At 46.2% G+C, this 16442-nt stretch overlaps 2 protein-coding genes across 2 annotated transcripts; one reads left to right on the top strand and one right to left on the bottom strand.

The window, feature by feature from the left end:
• Positions 1 to 2190: 2190 nt before the first annotated feature.
• On the top strand, positions 2191 to 5529 carry tmub1 (transmembrane and ubiquitin-like domain containing 1). The gene is made up of 3 exons (XM_069142305.1): positions 2191 to 2288; positions 3254 to 3774; positions 4897 to 5529. The coding sequence occupies exons 2-3, from the start codon at positions 3296 to 3298 to the stop codon at positions 5246 to 5248; spliced, it is 831 nt and encodes a 276-aa protein (XP_068998406.1). The 5' UTR covers positions 2191 to 2288; positions 3254 to 3295; the 3' UTR covers positions 5249 to 5529.
• A 69-nt stretch (positions 5530 to 5598) lies between these two features.
• On the bottom strand, positions 5599 to 15626 carry LOC138193944 (dynein axonemal heavy chain 17-like). The gene is made up of 22 exons (XM_069142266.1): positions 15116 to 15626; positions 13214 to 13473; positions 12696 to 12879; positions 12394 to 12493; positions 12229 to 12314; positions 11835 to 11960; positions 11500 to 11646; positions 11091 to 11177; positions 10821 to 10988; positions 10623 to 10739; positions 10138 to 10388; positions 9858 to 10050; positions 9247 to 9393; positions 9015 to 9117; positions 8792 to 8895; positions 8590 to 8709; positions 8345 to 8488; positions 7914 to 8087; positions 7535 to 7768; positions 7216 to 7385; positions 6639 to 6774; positions 5599 to 6263 (listed from the first exon to the last, which is right to left on the bottom strand). The coding sequence occupies exons 1-22, from the start codon at positions 15473 to 15475 to the stop codon at positions 6258 to 6260; spliced, it is 3417 nt and encodes a 1138-aa protein (XP_068998367.1). The 5' UTR covers positions 15476 to 15626; the 3' UTR covers positions 5599 to 6257.
• Between the last annotated feature and the right edge of the window lie 816 nt (positions 15627 to 16442).

Here is a 16442-nt window from a genome sequence, read left to right as displayed (position 1 = left end):
TATAAACAGCAGCAGTAAGAATATATATAAAAGAAAATCACCAATAAGTAAGCAAAAATAATTAAAACAGGTGAAATCAATGAATAGAACAGTAATCAGGTTCAAACAAAGCTGGTTTTTTTTCTACTTCGTTAAAGTGATTCTTTCATTTTGAAGGACAAATCGCGCATTATCTGGTAAATTTCCGCCACTTGACACTCCTCCTGTATGAGCCCGATGATGGAGAAGGAGTGCGCATGCGTCACGCCGCAGGCCAATAATGATTATTAATTATAAAGATTAAAATAACAAAGTTCACGGATACATTCAAGCATCAATATAATTAAAGTGAAGCAGAACAATAAATTAAAAAAACATTCAGATAAAATCTAATGCCACAATTTCTGTTTCACTCCATCAGAAATTACCAAAAAAAATAAATAAATAAATAAATAAAAGGATATTAAATCAATGAAGATGCACTGATCAGGTCGTTGTTGTCTTCACCTCCAACTGGTTCACAGAGTTCTGCTGTCACAGATGATGTGAAGCTTTGCGCTTCTGTTTGGGTTTTCCAGAGGACACTTTGAGGTCTGAGCAGCTTGGTAATCTCCACTTTGACCTGACGGAGGCGGTGTCGTCTCACTGACTCTGCTTTTATTTTAATTTGATTTTGATTTTATACACTTTATTAATCCCCGAGGGGAAATTTCTTCACTACAGCAGGGGGGCTCTCAGGGGGGAGATGCTGCAGCAGGCTGCCACTAGCGCGGTACCAGGTAACCTGACCTGAGGTGCATGTTTTTGGATGATGGGAGGAAGCCGGAGAACCCGGAGAGAACCCACGCGAGCACAGGGGGAACATGTAAACTCCGCACAGAAAGGCCCAGGACCGGATTCGAACCCGGAACCTTTTTTTTTTGCTGTGAGGCGACAGCGCTAACCACTGCACCACCGTGCCGCCCAATTTATTATTTGGATTCTTTTCCTGTTTAAAAATAAATAAATAAAAAAAATTACAGACAATTTTGTTGTTGTTGACTGTTTACATAAATTCACAGTTAAATAAATGTTTTCAGTAGAATGAAAACACAAGTCATCTCGAACAAACAAACATAACCTTAAAACATAATAGAGAGGAACCCAACAACTTAAGCATGAAAGAAAGCTGGAAGGAAAAAAAAACCCACTATCTTTTAACAGAACCGGACTCAGATGTGGGAGGCCATCTTCCTCGAGTGGAGCTCAGTGCATTATGGGATGTCCCACCGCAGCCTCGGCCCACAGCAGCTCACCATTAACTGTATATGAAAGTGGACGAAGCTTTCTGGGTCTGAAGTATTCGGCCAACGAGGAAGTGCCTTCAACTGCAGTACCGCCGAGGGCAGCTAGGGGCTGGCTCCAAAAAACTCTCTGTCTCTAGACTCCCATTCAACTTCTCTCATGAATTGCTAAGTCAATCATTTTTTTTAATTTTTTTTTTTAATCATTCGCCAAAATCTTCTTATTAGTTTTCTCGTAGTCCATCTTAAATTAGTCTCGTCATTAATTACATATTAGGCTGCAAAAAGCGGTAATGTTTGGGGGCGTGTCGGGGGGGGCGTGTCTGTTTTATTGACAGGCCTATAGGTGAGCGGGCAAAGTGTCCTCAGGTTTTCTCATATGATTAAGTCACATTTTTACTGGCTCGGACCCGGCCTGTCCAAATATGGTCATGTGGTTTCAAACTGTCGGTTGCCATTCGGAAGTAACACGCGTCCTTTGGTGATCCGATCATACGTGTAAGTAAGTGCCAGGCGTGAGCCGTCTCTGAGGGATGATCCCCTGAAGAAGTTCATGAAATAACTACTTAAACTCCACAGAGCCTGACTACATGCTGAAAACAAACCTTGGGTTCTTGTTCTCGTCTATTTTTTTTTTTGATGAATAATACGCGGTTCTTGAAGGGCTTTTTTTTTTTTTAGTACGTTATCAGACTATAAATCCGGGTGAAATTCTTCCGACACCACCTCCTGGAGACTTTTTTTTGTTGTTTTAACTCGTACTAAAGAGCCTCTGATTCACTACTTTCTTATCGATCGCAGTGAGGAAAAGTTTAAAAATCCATTTTTTTTTTTAAATGAATGTGGTACCTGATTTTGACCAGCAGGGGGCGGTTCGGGGTTCGGGGAGCGTGACGTCATCGCCGCTCTCTTCTCCCGTCAGAAGCCTGGAAGAAGAGGCGGAGCGGCAGCAGGAAGTGTGGCGGAGATTAGCCTGGTTAGCACTGCGGGCTAACGCCGTGTGATATGAGGTTTCCAAACTGAACCGTGAGTTTTATCGCCCTCTCCTTTCTCCGCGGACCGACTCCGAATCTGCTCGAGTGCTCGCCGAGGAGCCGACGCTTGCCGCCGTTAGCACGTAGCCCGGCGTCAGCTAACTTCCTGTCCGGCTGGGAGTTTGGGACGCAGTTAGCAGTTAGCGCAGAGTTTAGCAGACTCTTTGTTATTTAATTACTGGGAGTTCAGGTCAAACCAGCGGATTAAAACTGTTCGGATGTTAAAACAAAAAAAAAAAGTGGAGATGCGGCTTCGCGTCCAGACCGAGAAGTCCACCTGCTAACCGGAGCTAACAGCTGTCAGTCACACCTGCAACGTGTCGGTCTGAGCTCCTTACAGACAAAAAGGATCAATAATCAGACACCGGCACGCGTCTACTGTTCTCCATCTGCTCCGACCGGTCAACAGGACGACAGAGAAACCAAACAAAAGCTCCCGAGTGTTTCTTCTTCCGTACCTGCACACAGTTGCAGCAGCAATTATCAATTATTTAATCCATTGATGAATCGGTTCGTTGGAAATCAGTGGAAGTGACGTCATCACACACTTTTAAGAATAACTGAAAACAACCTCTCGATTATCAAAACTGACCCAACTAATCAATTCGTTGTTTGTCCTTTCACTCTGTCGGCTTGACGTGTTTCCATGGAAACGTCGTTTCTTCAGGTGTGACCTGGAAGAACTGATCCTCTGATTACTGATCGATCACTTTGTCCGTAGTTTCTTTAGCTGCACGTGACAGCAGCGGTAGGTTTGAAGTTTCGCACGCGTACACCTGTTCACCCACAATGCTTTGCAGGTTGAACTGGGACCATTGATCTGTTCAGACTGACGGATCGATCCCTTCAGCTCGGTAGTGATCCAGGTTTCTCAACAGGTTTCTGGAGGATGTAGGTGCCATGGGAGAGGATTTGTTGTTATTGATTACCCCCCCCCCTCCCCACCCCTGTGTGCAGGTGTGACCACGTGCTGACCCCACGTGGGCGTTGCCGTGGGCGATGGCTCTGATCGAAGGCGTCGGAGACGAGGTGACATTGCTTTTCGGCTCTCTGCTGCTGCTGATGGTGCTGCTGCTCGCCTGGATCTCCACCCGCACCTCCGAGCCACCAGAACACCTGTTCGCCGCCTCCACGGGCCCCACCCCCTCGCAGAGGACCGGCCCCACCCACCATAGCTCGCCCCCTTCCTCCACCTCCTTGTCCTCCCCCTGTCCATCGTCGTCAGTCTCTTCTTCAGCCTCCAGCCCTGTGAATGACAGCTCTGTGACGGACACCCCTCTCACCACCACCTCCACCGAGGAGGAGGGCGGGAGAGGGGAGGCTGGGGGAGAAGATGGGTTGAGGAACAGAGGAGGAGGAGGAGGAGAAGAAGAAGAGACGTTGTCTCAGAGGAACATGGTAGTCAGATTAAAATTTCTGAACGACACAGAGAGAACAGCTCAGGTCAAACCAGGAGACACCATCGGATACATCAAACGGTAACAATACTACACTGTACTACACAGTATTTCACAATACTACACTGTACTATATAGCATAATACAGTTCTACATCAGATGTTTGGGATGTTTTCAGTTCAGTAGAGGAAACAAAAAAAAAAAGGACAGGAAATAATGATTCTGTCTTTTATTTTGAAAAATGATCATTTGGTTAATTTGTGATGGATTGAAACTATTGATGAGTTTAATGAAGTTTTTTTTCTTATTTTGATAATTGGTTGAGTATCAGTGGATCCTCAGAGACAAGTCAGCAGCAGAACAAATATTTAGAGCTGCTGTCTTCAGGTCCTCCTGATTGATGAATTGATTTTATATTATTAATGTTTGAACTGGGAGGTTTTGAATCAGCTGATGTGTTGCATGGATAAGAGACAGAAACACTTTGGTTGTACAGCGGTGTAGAGAGTGACGCATCTTCACCTCATAAACAATCTTTGCTGAGCACAGCAGTCGGTGTTTTGCCTTTTGTCCACACAGACAGACCTGCTGTGTTCAAATCGTCCACTTGTCCTCTCATCATGTGCTACAAAGAACAGTCAGACAGCTGTCTATCATTTCAGACACTATTTGGATGTTTCGCTGCGACATGATTATAAGCTGTGAAGAGGTCAGTTATTATCTGTCGCATAAACAATTCTGATGAGTAAACATTGTAATTGACAAACCTTTTATCGATGTTAAGATTTACAGCATGTATCTTTAGTTACAACATACTTTGAATGTACTGTATTCCCCTCCTCCGCCGTAACCACGTTATAATAGACGAATCTTTAACCGTGAATTAACGTGACCACGCAAAGCAGTGAAGTGGACAATTTGACACGGACAAGTTTTCTGTCATGTAGTTATGGTCTGCTTTTAATAACCTTTATTGGACTGTTGGTGGACAGTGAGGGGGGGGTGGGGGGGGTGCTCAGGGGTCATTTAGTGTGAGCTCCACCTGGTGGCCAATGTGACATTGTACAAGCGTGTACAAGCTTCAGAACAATCGCACAGTGAGTGCAGCTCATGCTACAGCCGATAAACCCCACCTCACTGGTTGGTGAAGCGGTGGTTTTTCTGCCGGATCTGACGTGTGCCGTGTCTCTGTCGATTTTTCAGGACCTACTTTGCGGGTCAGGAGCAGCAGGTTCGTCTGATCTATCAGGGCCAGCTGCTGCAGGACGACGCTCAGACTCTGGCCTCTCTGAACCTGGTCCACAACTGCGTCCTGCACTGCCACATCTCTCAGCACGCCGGGCGGGGGACGGCGGGGGGGCCGCGGCCTGCCGACCAGGTGCAGGTGGCCCTCAATGTGGGCAGCCTGATGGTCCCCCTGCTGGTCCTCATGCTGTCGGTGCTGTGGTACTGTCAGATCCAGTACCGGCAGTTCTTCACCGCCCCGGCCACCGCTTCGCTGGTCGGAGTCACCATCTTCCTCAGCCTGGTGGCCTTCGGAGTCTACCGGCGCTAGCGGCTCTCTGTTTGGCTGCTGCCGGAGGAAAACAGACACTTGTGATAGTTAATGTTTGTTTCTGTTGCCATGGAGACACTGAGTGTAAACAAGGACTTTAATTTGTATTATTTTTAGATCACATTTGTCTCTAGGTTGACATCATCATTGTGCCTCTGACATTTTGAGTTTTCAAGACCCGTCTGTCTGTCCGTCTGTCTCTGTGTGTCTGAATGGAGGAAGTCATTTGTGATTTTCAGCTTTTAAAGACAAAATCTATTAAATCATTTATTTATCTCGTGTTTTTTTTGAGTCTCTGAACAATCAGACTCAAGTCGTCTAACAGATGGTGAAGTTCAGGCCTCGTTTAGAAGGACAAACCTTTCATTCAGGTTGTAACTGTGTGATCTTCTCTGGGTTTCACTCAAACTGAAGGAACGTTTAGTTTCCTGAATATCCTCATATTCATCCCTGAAACTTAAAAACTTCTGGGACTTTTGGTGGGAACGTGTTTTAAAACGACTTTCAGAGCAGCCAGAAACGAATCGGATTCCCTCTGGAGTTCGTCTGTCTCATAAAATTAGCTGCATCCTGATGATCCTTCCTACAAACTACAGGCACACCTGCAGCTTTAAAAAAAAAAAAAAAAAAGGGAGACTATTTTGAAAGGTTTGATGGTGAAACTGATGATAAAGAACATTTTTAAATAAGTTGTAAATCATCATCAGCTGCTCCTTCAGCACTCTCAAATTTAAAACGTGTTTGAAGCCGACAGGAAACAGAAAAAACCCGCAGGAGAGACGTGAGGGCAGCTGATCTCCAGAAACAGGAAGTCAAACCAAAACCCCAGGCGGCGACAGTCGCCATCTGAAGCTGCATTAGGAGCTTAAACTAGAATCCAGACTGACCTCAACTTTGCTCTTTTAATTTTAACAGAGAAAACACATCAGAGCTCATCAATAAACTCGTCAGGTCATAAAGCAGGAAGTGTGTTTCAGCCGGACGTCTTCAGGAGTCGTCTCCTTCTCCATCAACACTGGAACACACAAAGACACACAGACACATCTGATCAGTACACGTAGTCCAGAATCACTGCGGGTTCACTTCACCAGGACACAACAGGCTGCGGTCACATGACGTTTACCTGATAGGACATCGATAAATATTAATGACAGCAGTGCGAGAAAGTGATTTATGATGCAATAGTAATTCCTGTGTTTTTATTGGCTGCTGACAAACAGAATGAGCTTCAAAATTGGAACACGTCGATACCCAACTCTACATGTTTATTGTTTCCTCTGATCTAAGTCACCTGTTTAAATGGAAAAAAAAAAAAAAACTGACTTCTGAGCAGCTGTTCGGGTTTCAGTGATGTCATGTGACAGCAGTTATGTCAGAGTGATGTCACTACCTGCAGCTGCGCAGCCATGTGTTCGGGAAGCTCGACTGCAGCAGCTTCCAGCAGCAGGATGGTCTCTGTCAGAGGGAAGCTGGAGGAAGACGAGGACTCTTCATCCTCAGCACCACGCTGAGTCACCTGCTGCAGACTGAACACATGATCATATCATCACACCTTTACACATGTTCTGAACGCACAGTTTGAGTGTGCTAGATCATATGCAGACAGCTCAGTCAATCAGACCCACTATATATAATAAACATGTAAGATTTGTGTTTAAAATCAACTGATATTTGAATGGAGTCTGGTGTGGATTCGAATCGTCTGCTTGATTCATTGACACAATCATAAGTGTTTGCCTACATGCAGGTTGATATTAAATTGACAGATATTTGAATGGAGTGTGGTGATTAAATGAAAAAGTCATAGAAATGGTTGGAAACCAGGATCGGATTCAGAACCGGGAGACTCAGTTTCATGTGATTTCTGTAGCAGTCAGCTCATAGGTGCACCTGCTGGCTGCTGGTCCACTTGGGGTATCTGGTTTAACTGTCACTGATTGAGTCCAACGGGTCTCAGGTCAATTTACCTGCCACTGACTGAGTTCAGCAGGTACTCTGTGTACATGTTTTTCCAGTCCTGGATGACAGACAGCAGGGAGTCTCTGAAGGGTCTCAGGTCGACCTGCAGCCAGCTGTGCAGGGCGATGAACTCATCCAGGTGAGTCACCTCTGTTCTCAGAGTTTGGAGCGAATCGATCTGAAACAGAAACAGCAGGAGGGTCACTGTGAGCTGGTGAGATGCTTCTGCTCTGCAGCCAACAGGTGAGGTAAAACCTGGATAAAAAAACCACCTGGAAAAGAAAAAAAACAGCTGGATTCAAAGAGCTGTGGACAGGCGTCCCTCACCTCTCTCTGGAAGTCCTTCAGGGTGGGCGGGGTCTCATCGGCTTCCTCTTCGGGTCCCAGCTGTCTACTGTAGGACAGGAACTCCTGAAATGCCGCCAGCTTGTCGCTCAGCCACAGGTGAGAGTACTTGTCCAGCCCCACCCTCATGTGCTCCGCTTCCTTCTTAACCTGAAGCAGATGATGCATCACTTCCTGTTCCAACGCAGAGAGCTTGGGATTCTGCTGCAGAGACACCTGACAGACAGACAGGTCAGACACAGACAGGTAAACAGACCGGTGAGACAGAGACAGACAGGTAAGCCGACTGGTGAGAGACAGACAGGTAGACAGACAGGTTGTTCGTGCCTGGACTGGGCTCAGAGTGTAATGTCAGAGTCACCTGGTAGTCGCTGTCGCGACTCACAGAGATCCTAGGCAGCAGGCTGGCAGCGGCGAAAACATCACTGATGATGGTCTTCAGGAAGTCTGACAAGCCGCCGCATACCGACGGTTCAAACACACTTCCTTTTTCCTGCAGCTGCAGACTGACCGCCAACAACGCAGCACCGTCACTCTACAGACACACACACAGATCACTGATGATTTTGTTCTGACCTCCAACTACCTGCTACACCTGTCTCAGGTGTTGTGATGACACTGTGACTGTGTTCCTATTGGTGTGAGGTCATAGGTCACCTGATCAAAGGTGAAGTGAAGCCTGAATTCATCGTTTGTTTGGGTCAGAAAAATTATGACATTAGTTTCATGTTGCACTGAACTCCTCCGGTCTGCCCGGACATGTTTCCAGCTGTTGTGTGCAGGTGTGCGTACCTGTGGGCTCGTGCTGTCAGACAGGAAGTGCAGCGCTCTGAGCAGCAGCTGGAACAGTCCATCCTGGACTTTGTCATCCATGTGCTCCAGATATCCGTTCCAGGACGGAGAGGAAGCCTCAGCTCCGTATAGACTCATGTTGACCTGACAATAAGCAGCGGAGCCACATCAGAACCTGCGTCTCCCCCCCCCCCCCCCCCCAATCTCCCCCACCCCCATCCCCTGACAGGTGTCGTCTGTGTTACCTGTATTAACCTGAGCAGCTCCTGTCCCTCCTCTCTGAGCTGTTTGCAGGTCTGTTCGGCAGCTCCGCCCTTCAACAGTGAGTCACCTGAACGCTCCAAGAGGTGAAGCCCCGCCCATCCCTGCATGGACAGCAACACACACCTGAGTACAGACGACATCCTGACAATCCAGACTGATGACGGAGCAGCGTGTGTCACTCACCTGTATGATGCATGTCATGGCGTCCGTGTTGGCTCTGGCCTCTCTTACAGTGGAGTGGAAGTTTAACACTGATTGTGTCTGCTGCTGCACCTGCTTCTGCACATCTGGACAAACACATACACACACACACACATATATATATATATATATATATATATATATATATATATTTCATGTAACGTGTCATGTGACGAGTCATGTGACGTGTCATGTGATGAGTCACCAGAGCCCCAGGTGAACTTCTGCAGCTTCAACAAGTTCTGGTTCAGGTCCTGCAGCTGGCCCTCAATCAGAGGATGATCCACCTGCAGGGCGTCATTCACCACCTGAAGGACACCTCAGTCTGTCACATGACATTTGCCCTCACCGGGACCTGGAAGTTTGTGTGTCTCTCTCTCTCTGTGTGTGTGTGTGTGTGTGTGTGTGTGTGTGTGTGTGTGTGTGCGCGCGCACACCTGGTTGTAGCAGGATACCATGTGAGTCAGGCTTTGGTAGGTCTGTGTGATGTCATCTCTGCAGGTAAAGAGTTTGGTAGTGTGGGGGCGGCGCTCCACGTCTCTCTCCCTGCTCACATACCTGAGCTCCGTCAGCAGTGCCTCCACCTGGACACAATGAGGATGCTGAGCAGAGGTCCAGGGCTGCGGTTGCCTCTCCTCACCGAGGTCTACTTTAGTGAGCAAGTGAGACTTTTACTAACAGTAAAATAAAAAATATCTGACAGCGGTGATCAACATTCAACACTTGAATCAATAATTCAACTGTAGCTGATAAACTGACAGCTCATCTGTCTGAGGTGAAGAGAAGTAACTACACATTAATCCTAATTGATCCTACCTCCATCTGTATTTATAATAAAGTTACTGCTGCTGCTCCTCGTGTGTAAATGTGTTCAGCTCTCTCTCTATGTGGATCCTGCTGCTGTATGAAGCTGCAGGTTTTTAATAAACTCAGAGGAAAGACACCAACAAGCAGCTTGAAGCAACAAACCAAACTTCAGCTCCTGTTACTGTTCTGGCAAAACATTTTATAATGGCTATAATGGTGGCTGTGCCCTGCTCTGACTCACCTTCTGACTGCAGCTGACCTCCAGCACCCCCTGCTCGCTGCGTCCGATTACAGGATATTTCAGGATGAATTCGCAGTCCGATTCTAGCTGAGTGCTCCAGTCAGACCTCTGAGTGTCTCTGAAGACCTGAAGGGTGTCCATGATCTGCTCGAACCTCTGCAGGACCAGTTGGGAGTCACCTGAGTCCAGGTCCCTAAACACAACAAAGAGGCTGAGTGAGTGAGTGAGTGAGTGAGTGAGTGAGTGAGTGAGTGAGTGAGTGAGTGTGAGTAGGTCTTACAGGTGCTGGACTGCCCGGAAGCTCTTCAGAGCGTCTTCAGCTCTCAGGCGGAGCTGCTGAGTCCATTGGAGTCGACCTACAGCCGGCGGAGTGAACCTGGTGAGGGTTCCGACCTTCTCTTTCTCACTGGAGAACAGCAGATCGATCTGATCCAGATCCATCAGGACCATCTGCACCAGCTGGGTCAGGTGAGGATGCAGCTGATCCCGGATATGAGGATGGTCCAGGATGAACCCAAACATCTTCACCAGCTGAAACACAGATCGAATCAGGTCGGATCAGACCAGATGAGACGGGGTCGGACCGGATCAGATCAGACGGGATGAACTGGATCAGAACAGATCAGGTTGAATCAGAACAGATCAGACCTGGATCAGATTGAGTCAAACTGGATGAGATCAGATTAGACCAGATGAAACTGGATCTGAGTGGATCAGACCAGATCAGACCGGATCAGATCCCTCAGCTGCTGGACAGACTGGTACCTTTGCTGCAGAGCGGTGCTCGTTGCAGTCTTCCAGGGCCCTGCTGAGCACCGACACCAGCCGTACCTTCAGGTCCGACACCTGAACCTGGAATTGATCCCGGTGCAGCTCGAAGGTCTGAGGGGAAGACGAGTCACAACACAGCTCACCGACAGGAAGTACCTCACATGTCAACTGACCGTCAACTGCTGGTCTCACCTGGTCCTCGGGGTCTGTGGGGTCACAGTTGCAGTCCGACAGGAGCCTCACATGAACCAGGAAGTCCTGATACACTTCCTGAACCACATCAGTCCATATCCTGCCGCTGACACCAGACAGCACCATCTGATCCAGCTGGTACAACTGCAGGCTGATACTGAACACTTCCTGCAGGAGGATGTGGGACAGGAGGAGGGAGAAGTTCAGATTAGAACCAGGTTCAGGTCAGAACCAGGCTACCATTTGAACAGGGTTCAGGTGAGGGTGTACCTGGATGTTGTGCAGGCGTTTCAGGAACTTGTCCAGGTGGAAGAAGACCAGGTTTGAGGGGAAGTCCCAGCTGTGTGTGAGTGTGTCCTGCAGCGGAGACAAACAGGTGAGTCGAAACACCTGGGTGACATCACTGTCACCTCAGCACTCACCTGTAAGGCTGTGATCAGGTGAAGAGACGTGCGGCACACAGTGAACAGCTGAACAGAGCCATGATCACTACAATTATCAATATGTGACTTCAGAGAGTTTTTACAGGAAGATTGGACGTGTAAACACAAACACAAACAGCCCTTTCAAAATAAAAGACCCACTTGTGTCTGAGTTTAGAGCGATGTAAGTGGGATGTTTGGTTGACAGCGGCCTCAGAACTACAGTTCCCATGAGCCTCTGCAGATCATAACTGTACCTGATTGTAGGTCTGAATCCTGGTCTGAACGTAGGCCTCTTTTAGGGTTTGCAGGGTCTGGATCACCAGGCACACATTCTTCAGGACCAGTCTATGGTCTAATACTAAACCAATCATCACTTCCTGTCCTCTCAGGAATTCCCTGCTCTGCAGCAGCAGAAGAAGAAAAGGGAAGATTTCAGGGACGAAAGTAGCAATTAGTTTGATTATTGATTAATCTGCCAGCGACGTATACTTTAAGATCTACAGATATCCGAAAGGACTGGTGTGTGAGTGTGAGTGTGTGTGTGTGTGTGTGTGTGTGTGTGTGTGTGTGTGTGTGTGTGTGTGTGTACCAGCTGTATGAAGCTGTTGCAGATCTCCTGCAGCAGGACCACAATCCTGCAGGGTTGACGGTAGAACTCAGACTTGATCCACAGCTGACGGACTTCCTCCGTCACAGACACCATGTGGTCCTTCAGCTGCCAATCACAGACAGAGTTTAGTGCACAGTCTGATGATGTCACAACATGTAGTGGAGCTGGTACTGACTGAATGATGAAAAAGAGCTTTTTGTTTTATCTCCTGCAGCTGTCAAGAGTTACTGAGCGTCACAGATACAACGTGGTGAAGGAGCGACAGCCTCGGCAGGAAGTCCTGTCAGTGTCATACTGTCTGCCGATTGGTCCAGAAATCAATTCAAAGATGACCTGAAACAAGACTATAGGCTTGGAGACAGATTATAGGTACTTGGTGGTACTGCAGCTGCGTGACCTCCTCCAGTTTCTCCTGGACAGGAACCAGATGGACTGTCACATCCTCTGCCTCCTGCAGACCTGAGAGGACCGAGGACGGACATGTTAGAGGCTGCGGTTGTTTTTCACTTGACAGACGTATGAATAGGTTTTTGCGTACCGTCCTGCACGTCTTTGTAAATGTCTCTCAGAGTGGACCAGTAGACGCTGTCTGCCGTCTGGAGGATGGACGCTACCTGCTGAGCTCTGGGGCTCGTCAGCTGAACACACAACGACAAACAGCATCGATCAACAACAAATAAATAGCGCTAAAAAAAATTAATAAAAAAAAAAAAAAAAAAAAACTTTTTGGTGGTATTGATCTTAAACTGTAGAGACGGTGAACGAGAACATAAAGAAATGAACAGAGTGTCATTACAGCGATGAGGACATCATCAGCTGCTGTTAAAGTGACGTCATCACCTGCTGTTGGATGGAGTGCAGGTTCTTCAGTCGGTTCTTCCAGAAGTCAAACTCCTCTAACGGAAGCGGCTTCAGTCCGTCCAGAACCGGTCTGGACCAGTCCTGCTGCAAGAACTCAGACACAAGCTCCGCCCACTCTACGATCGTCCCGTTGCAGGCGTGGAGGAGCTTTATGTCTGACTTCCTGTTTAAGGAGAGAAGAAGAAGCTTTATGTTGGACTTCCTGTTCGGGTTAGTGTGTCTGCCACTGCCGAGGTTGATGCTAATGCTAACATTAATTACGTCCTGTACACAACCTGAACACTGAGAAACACACATGCGGTGGTGGATTAATCTGTTGGTAACCTTAACAGTTCATGGAAAACATGTTTCATTCCTCCTGAAAAGTGATGAAAATGAAAGCAGTTGTCTCATGTACACCTGCATGTCTTTTGTATTTCATAGAAAGTGTAAAAAAAACATATATTATATTATATTTCTTGGAACCCCTAGAAAGAAATTACAAATAAATGCCCTACTGATCTCCATTGTCCACAGCAAGACTTTTGTCATGGAGACCGCCACTTTGGTTAACATCCTTGGGATGATGACCGACGTCATCGTGGCCACCTCGGCGGCAGAGAGCGTCAGGATGAGCCAGGAAGGTGTGTCCGTCCACCTGAGCCTTCATCAGCAGCGCTTCGTTCTTCAGTTTCTGCAGGAACCTCAGAGCCTCGTCGGCGACGCCCACTTCCCAGCTGCAGCTGCTCTGTGGGTTGCTAAGTAACGTGCAGGTCACCTGGTGGGATGACAGGACACACCTTCAGCTGCCAGCTGAATCCTGAACGCCCTGCAGGCGGCGCTCTATGACAGTTATAATCAAGCCTGCTTTCAAATTTACAAGCTCATGGTTGTGACACGGGAAGTCATGCGAACAGCAGACTTGATGAGATGAGGCCGTTGGGAACATTTTCCTTGGACGTATTGTTGAATTACAAAGAGAAACTCAATGTGACTAAAATGACAATATATTAACTCCCCATCCAGTCAAAAACTGAACTTCCATGCCCTCCGAAAATCATTAACAAACACGTCAAAACTCCTAAATCCAGGATTAACATTGTGAATATCACAATGTTGTAACGTTACCTTAAGTTAACGTTGGCACTATGGGAAAGCCGAACTACAGGCTACAAGAACAAAATTCCTAAAAATGTCCCAACCCCTCCTAAATTTAAGGAATTACATTTTAAAAGTTTAAATGAAATTTATCCCTCACATTAATTCATTAAAACAAGATTTAAATCTGAGGACTGTCATTTATGCAGCATTATTATATCCCTGCATGATTGGTTAAAATCCAGACCCATAAATATAGATTTCTTCTCCTTTGAATGTTTATGACTCAGTTTGAAGGACAAACAAATTGAATTTCTTGCGTACAAAATAATAATCATAACCAAATATTATATAAATGTCTCCAGTGTGTAATGAACTCTCACTCTGAAGCAAATCTGTAAATTAAGTAAACCCAATGCCACAAAGTTAGTTGCACTTTTGTCTGAATATGATGTAATTTAATCCCTTGTTTTACTCCTCAGCTGTTTTTTTAATTATTTTATTTTTTTACTTTGGTATATTTTGACATCCATTAATGAAATATATATATTTTATTGCATTTTAGGAGGTGTGACCCTAAAACAGCTGATTCTCGACTGACATGTAAAGAAGCCAGACTGTCATTGTTCTGTACTGTTTTTTTGTTTTGTTTTGTTTGTTTTTTGTATGTTCTAAATAAAGTTTAAAAAGAAAAGTTAGCGTTTAGCTTACACGTTAGGATAGCCGTCGCTGAAAGTTAGCATTAGCTGAAGTCGGCTACTTTAGCTTCGAGCTAGCATTAGCCGAAATTAGCCTTAGCAGCCAGCCAGTTAGCATTGTCCTTAGCTGAAAGTTAGCATTAGCTGAAGTCGGCTACTTTAGCTTCGAGCTAGCATTAGCAGAAATTAGCCTTAGCTGCCAGCCAGCTAGCATTGTCCTTAGCTGAAAGTTAGCATTAGCTGAAGTCGGCTACTTTAGCTTCGAGCTATCATTAGCATTAGCAGAAATTAGCCTTAGCTGCCAGCCAGCTAGCATTGCCATTAGCTGAAGTTGGCTACTTTAGCTTGGAGCTAGCATTAGCCTTAGCAGAAATTAGCCTTAGCTGCCAGCCAGCTAGCATTGCCCTTAACTGAAAGTTAGCATTAGCTGAAGTCGGCTACTTTAGCTTCGAGCTAGCATTAGCATTAGCCGAAATTAGCCTTAGCTGCCAGCCAGCTAGCATTGTCCTCAGCTGAAAGTTAGCATTAGCTCCCCGTTAGCATTAGCCTCCGTTGAAGTGAACCTCAGCTACCAGTTAGCGAGCCCGCCTCGTTGGCGGTCAGTTAGCATCAGCCGCAGCTCACCTCCTCGGTGAGGTCAACGATGAAGCTCAGCGCGTCGCCGCCTTGAACTTCTTGGATGGTCAAAATGTTCCTGGCGTTTTCTTTGGTGACGCCCTCGCGGAGCGTTTTGGAAACGCAGATGACTTTCGAGTGGACTTCTCTCGGGAAGTCGAGGCTGACGGAGAGTCCGGAGTCCGGCCGCTGGCAGAGGAACAGGTGGTTGACGTCCTGACTGCTGCAGAAGCTGCTGAAGGTCACCGCGGTCTCGTCCTGCAACACGAACTCCCGCCATTTGTCCGGGTCCAGCCTGAAGCTCCTCACCGTGAAGCTCCGGATGGGATCCAGCCGCGCGTCTTCCGTACCCTCCGACTCTCGGCTCATTTTTTTGTTTGTTTCCGTTCACAAACACAGTTCAGAACAACTCTGATGGAAAAGTGGACCAAAAAACAACAACAACAACAAACAAACAACGTTTAACCTTCATAAAATCGCGACCTTTGACTTTTTGACAATTTTTTTTTTTAACGGCTCGTGGTGCGTTCAGGGCCATCTTCTTCAGGTCGTAAACACGAAAGTTTTTTTTTATAACAGATAAACGTTATTTTACTAAACGGTATCGTGACATATATTTCACACGTTTCCTTCTGCCTTTAATAACTTAATTAAGTGACTTTAGTGGTAAAATCTCTCTGTGTGGTCCGTGTTTCCAGAATCACTTCAAACATAAAACATAAATTCCATAAAATGCTATCTTTTTTATGATGACAGAAGCAAATTGTGGATTAAATACATGGATAAATTTATTAATTAGTATCTTCTAAAACTATAAGGCCTGAACAAGATATTTAGTGACCTGCGGGACACAAATGCAGAGCAGGTCCAATTAAACTACCACAAGAAAGCAGGACTTGCTATTCCACTTGCAGACCCTGAAGGAGGCACGGCGGTCAGTTTGTCTGTCATTGTAATGTAGGAATTTGTCCTTCATTTAATTCTTCAGTATTTTCTCTCACCAATAGAAACGTTTCTCTGTAAATTTACCACATTTTAGATGTGATGTTTCACAATAAAACATTAAAAGACAACAAAATTATCAGTAGCATCTAATTAATGCTACATGCAATAGAGATGAATATACGTTGCCTATAAAAAAAAATTTTTTAAATACTACTCATTTGCTAATAAATACAGATTAAAGTGGAGAACGGACTGTAGATGAAAAGGACAGATGTTAAAGCCTGAAACTTCCCCACAGTCAGTCAGAACTGAAGAAGCTTTTCACATGACAAACTCGAGACGGTTCAGTTGTCCTCAGACAACACTCAAGATTCACCATGACCGAGACTCT

Source organism: Embiotoca jacksoni, unplaced genomic scaffold, assembly GCF_022577435.1.
Source record: "Embiotoca jacksoni isolate LCO1_2020_lvr unplaced genomic scaffold, fEmbJac1.0.p SCAF_99, whole genome shotgun sequence".
NCBI classification, from domain to species: domain Eukaryota; kingdom Metazoa; phylum Chordata; class Actinopteri; family Embiotocidae; genus Embiotoca; species Embiotoca jacksoni.
This window is presented reverse-complemented; position numbering and strand designations above follow the sequence as displayed.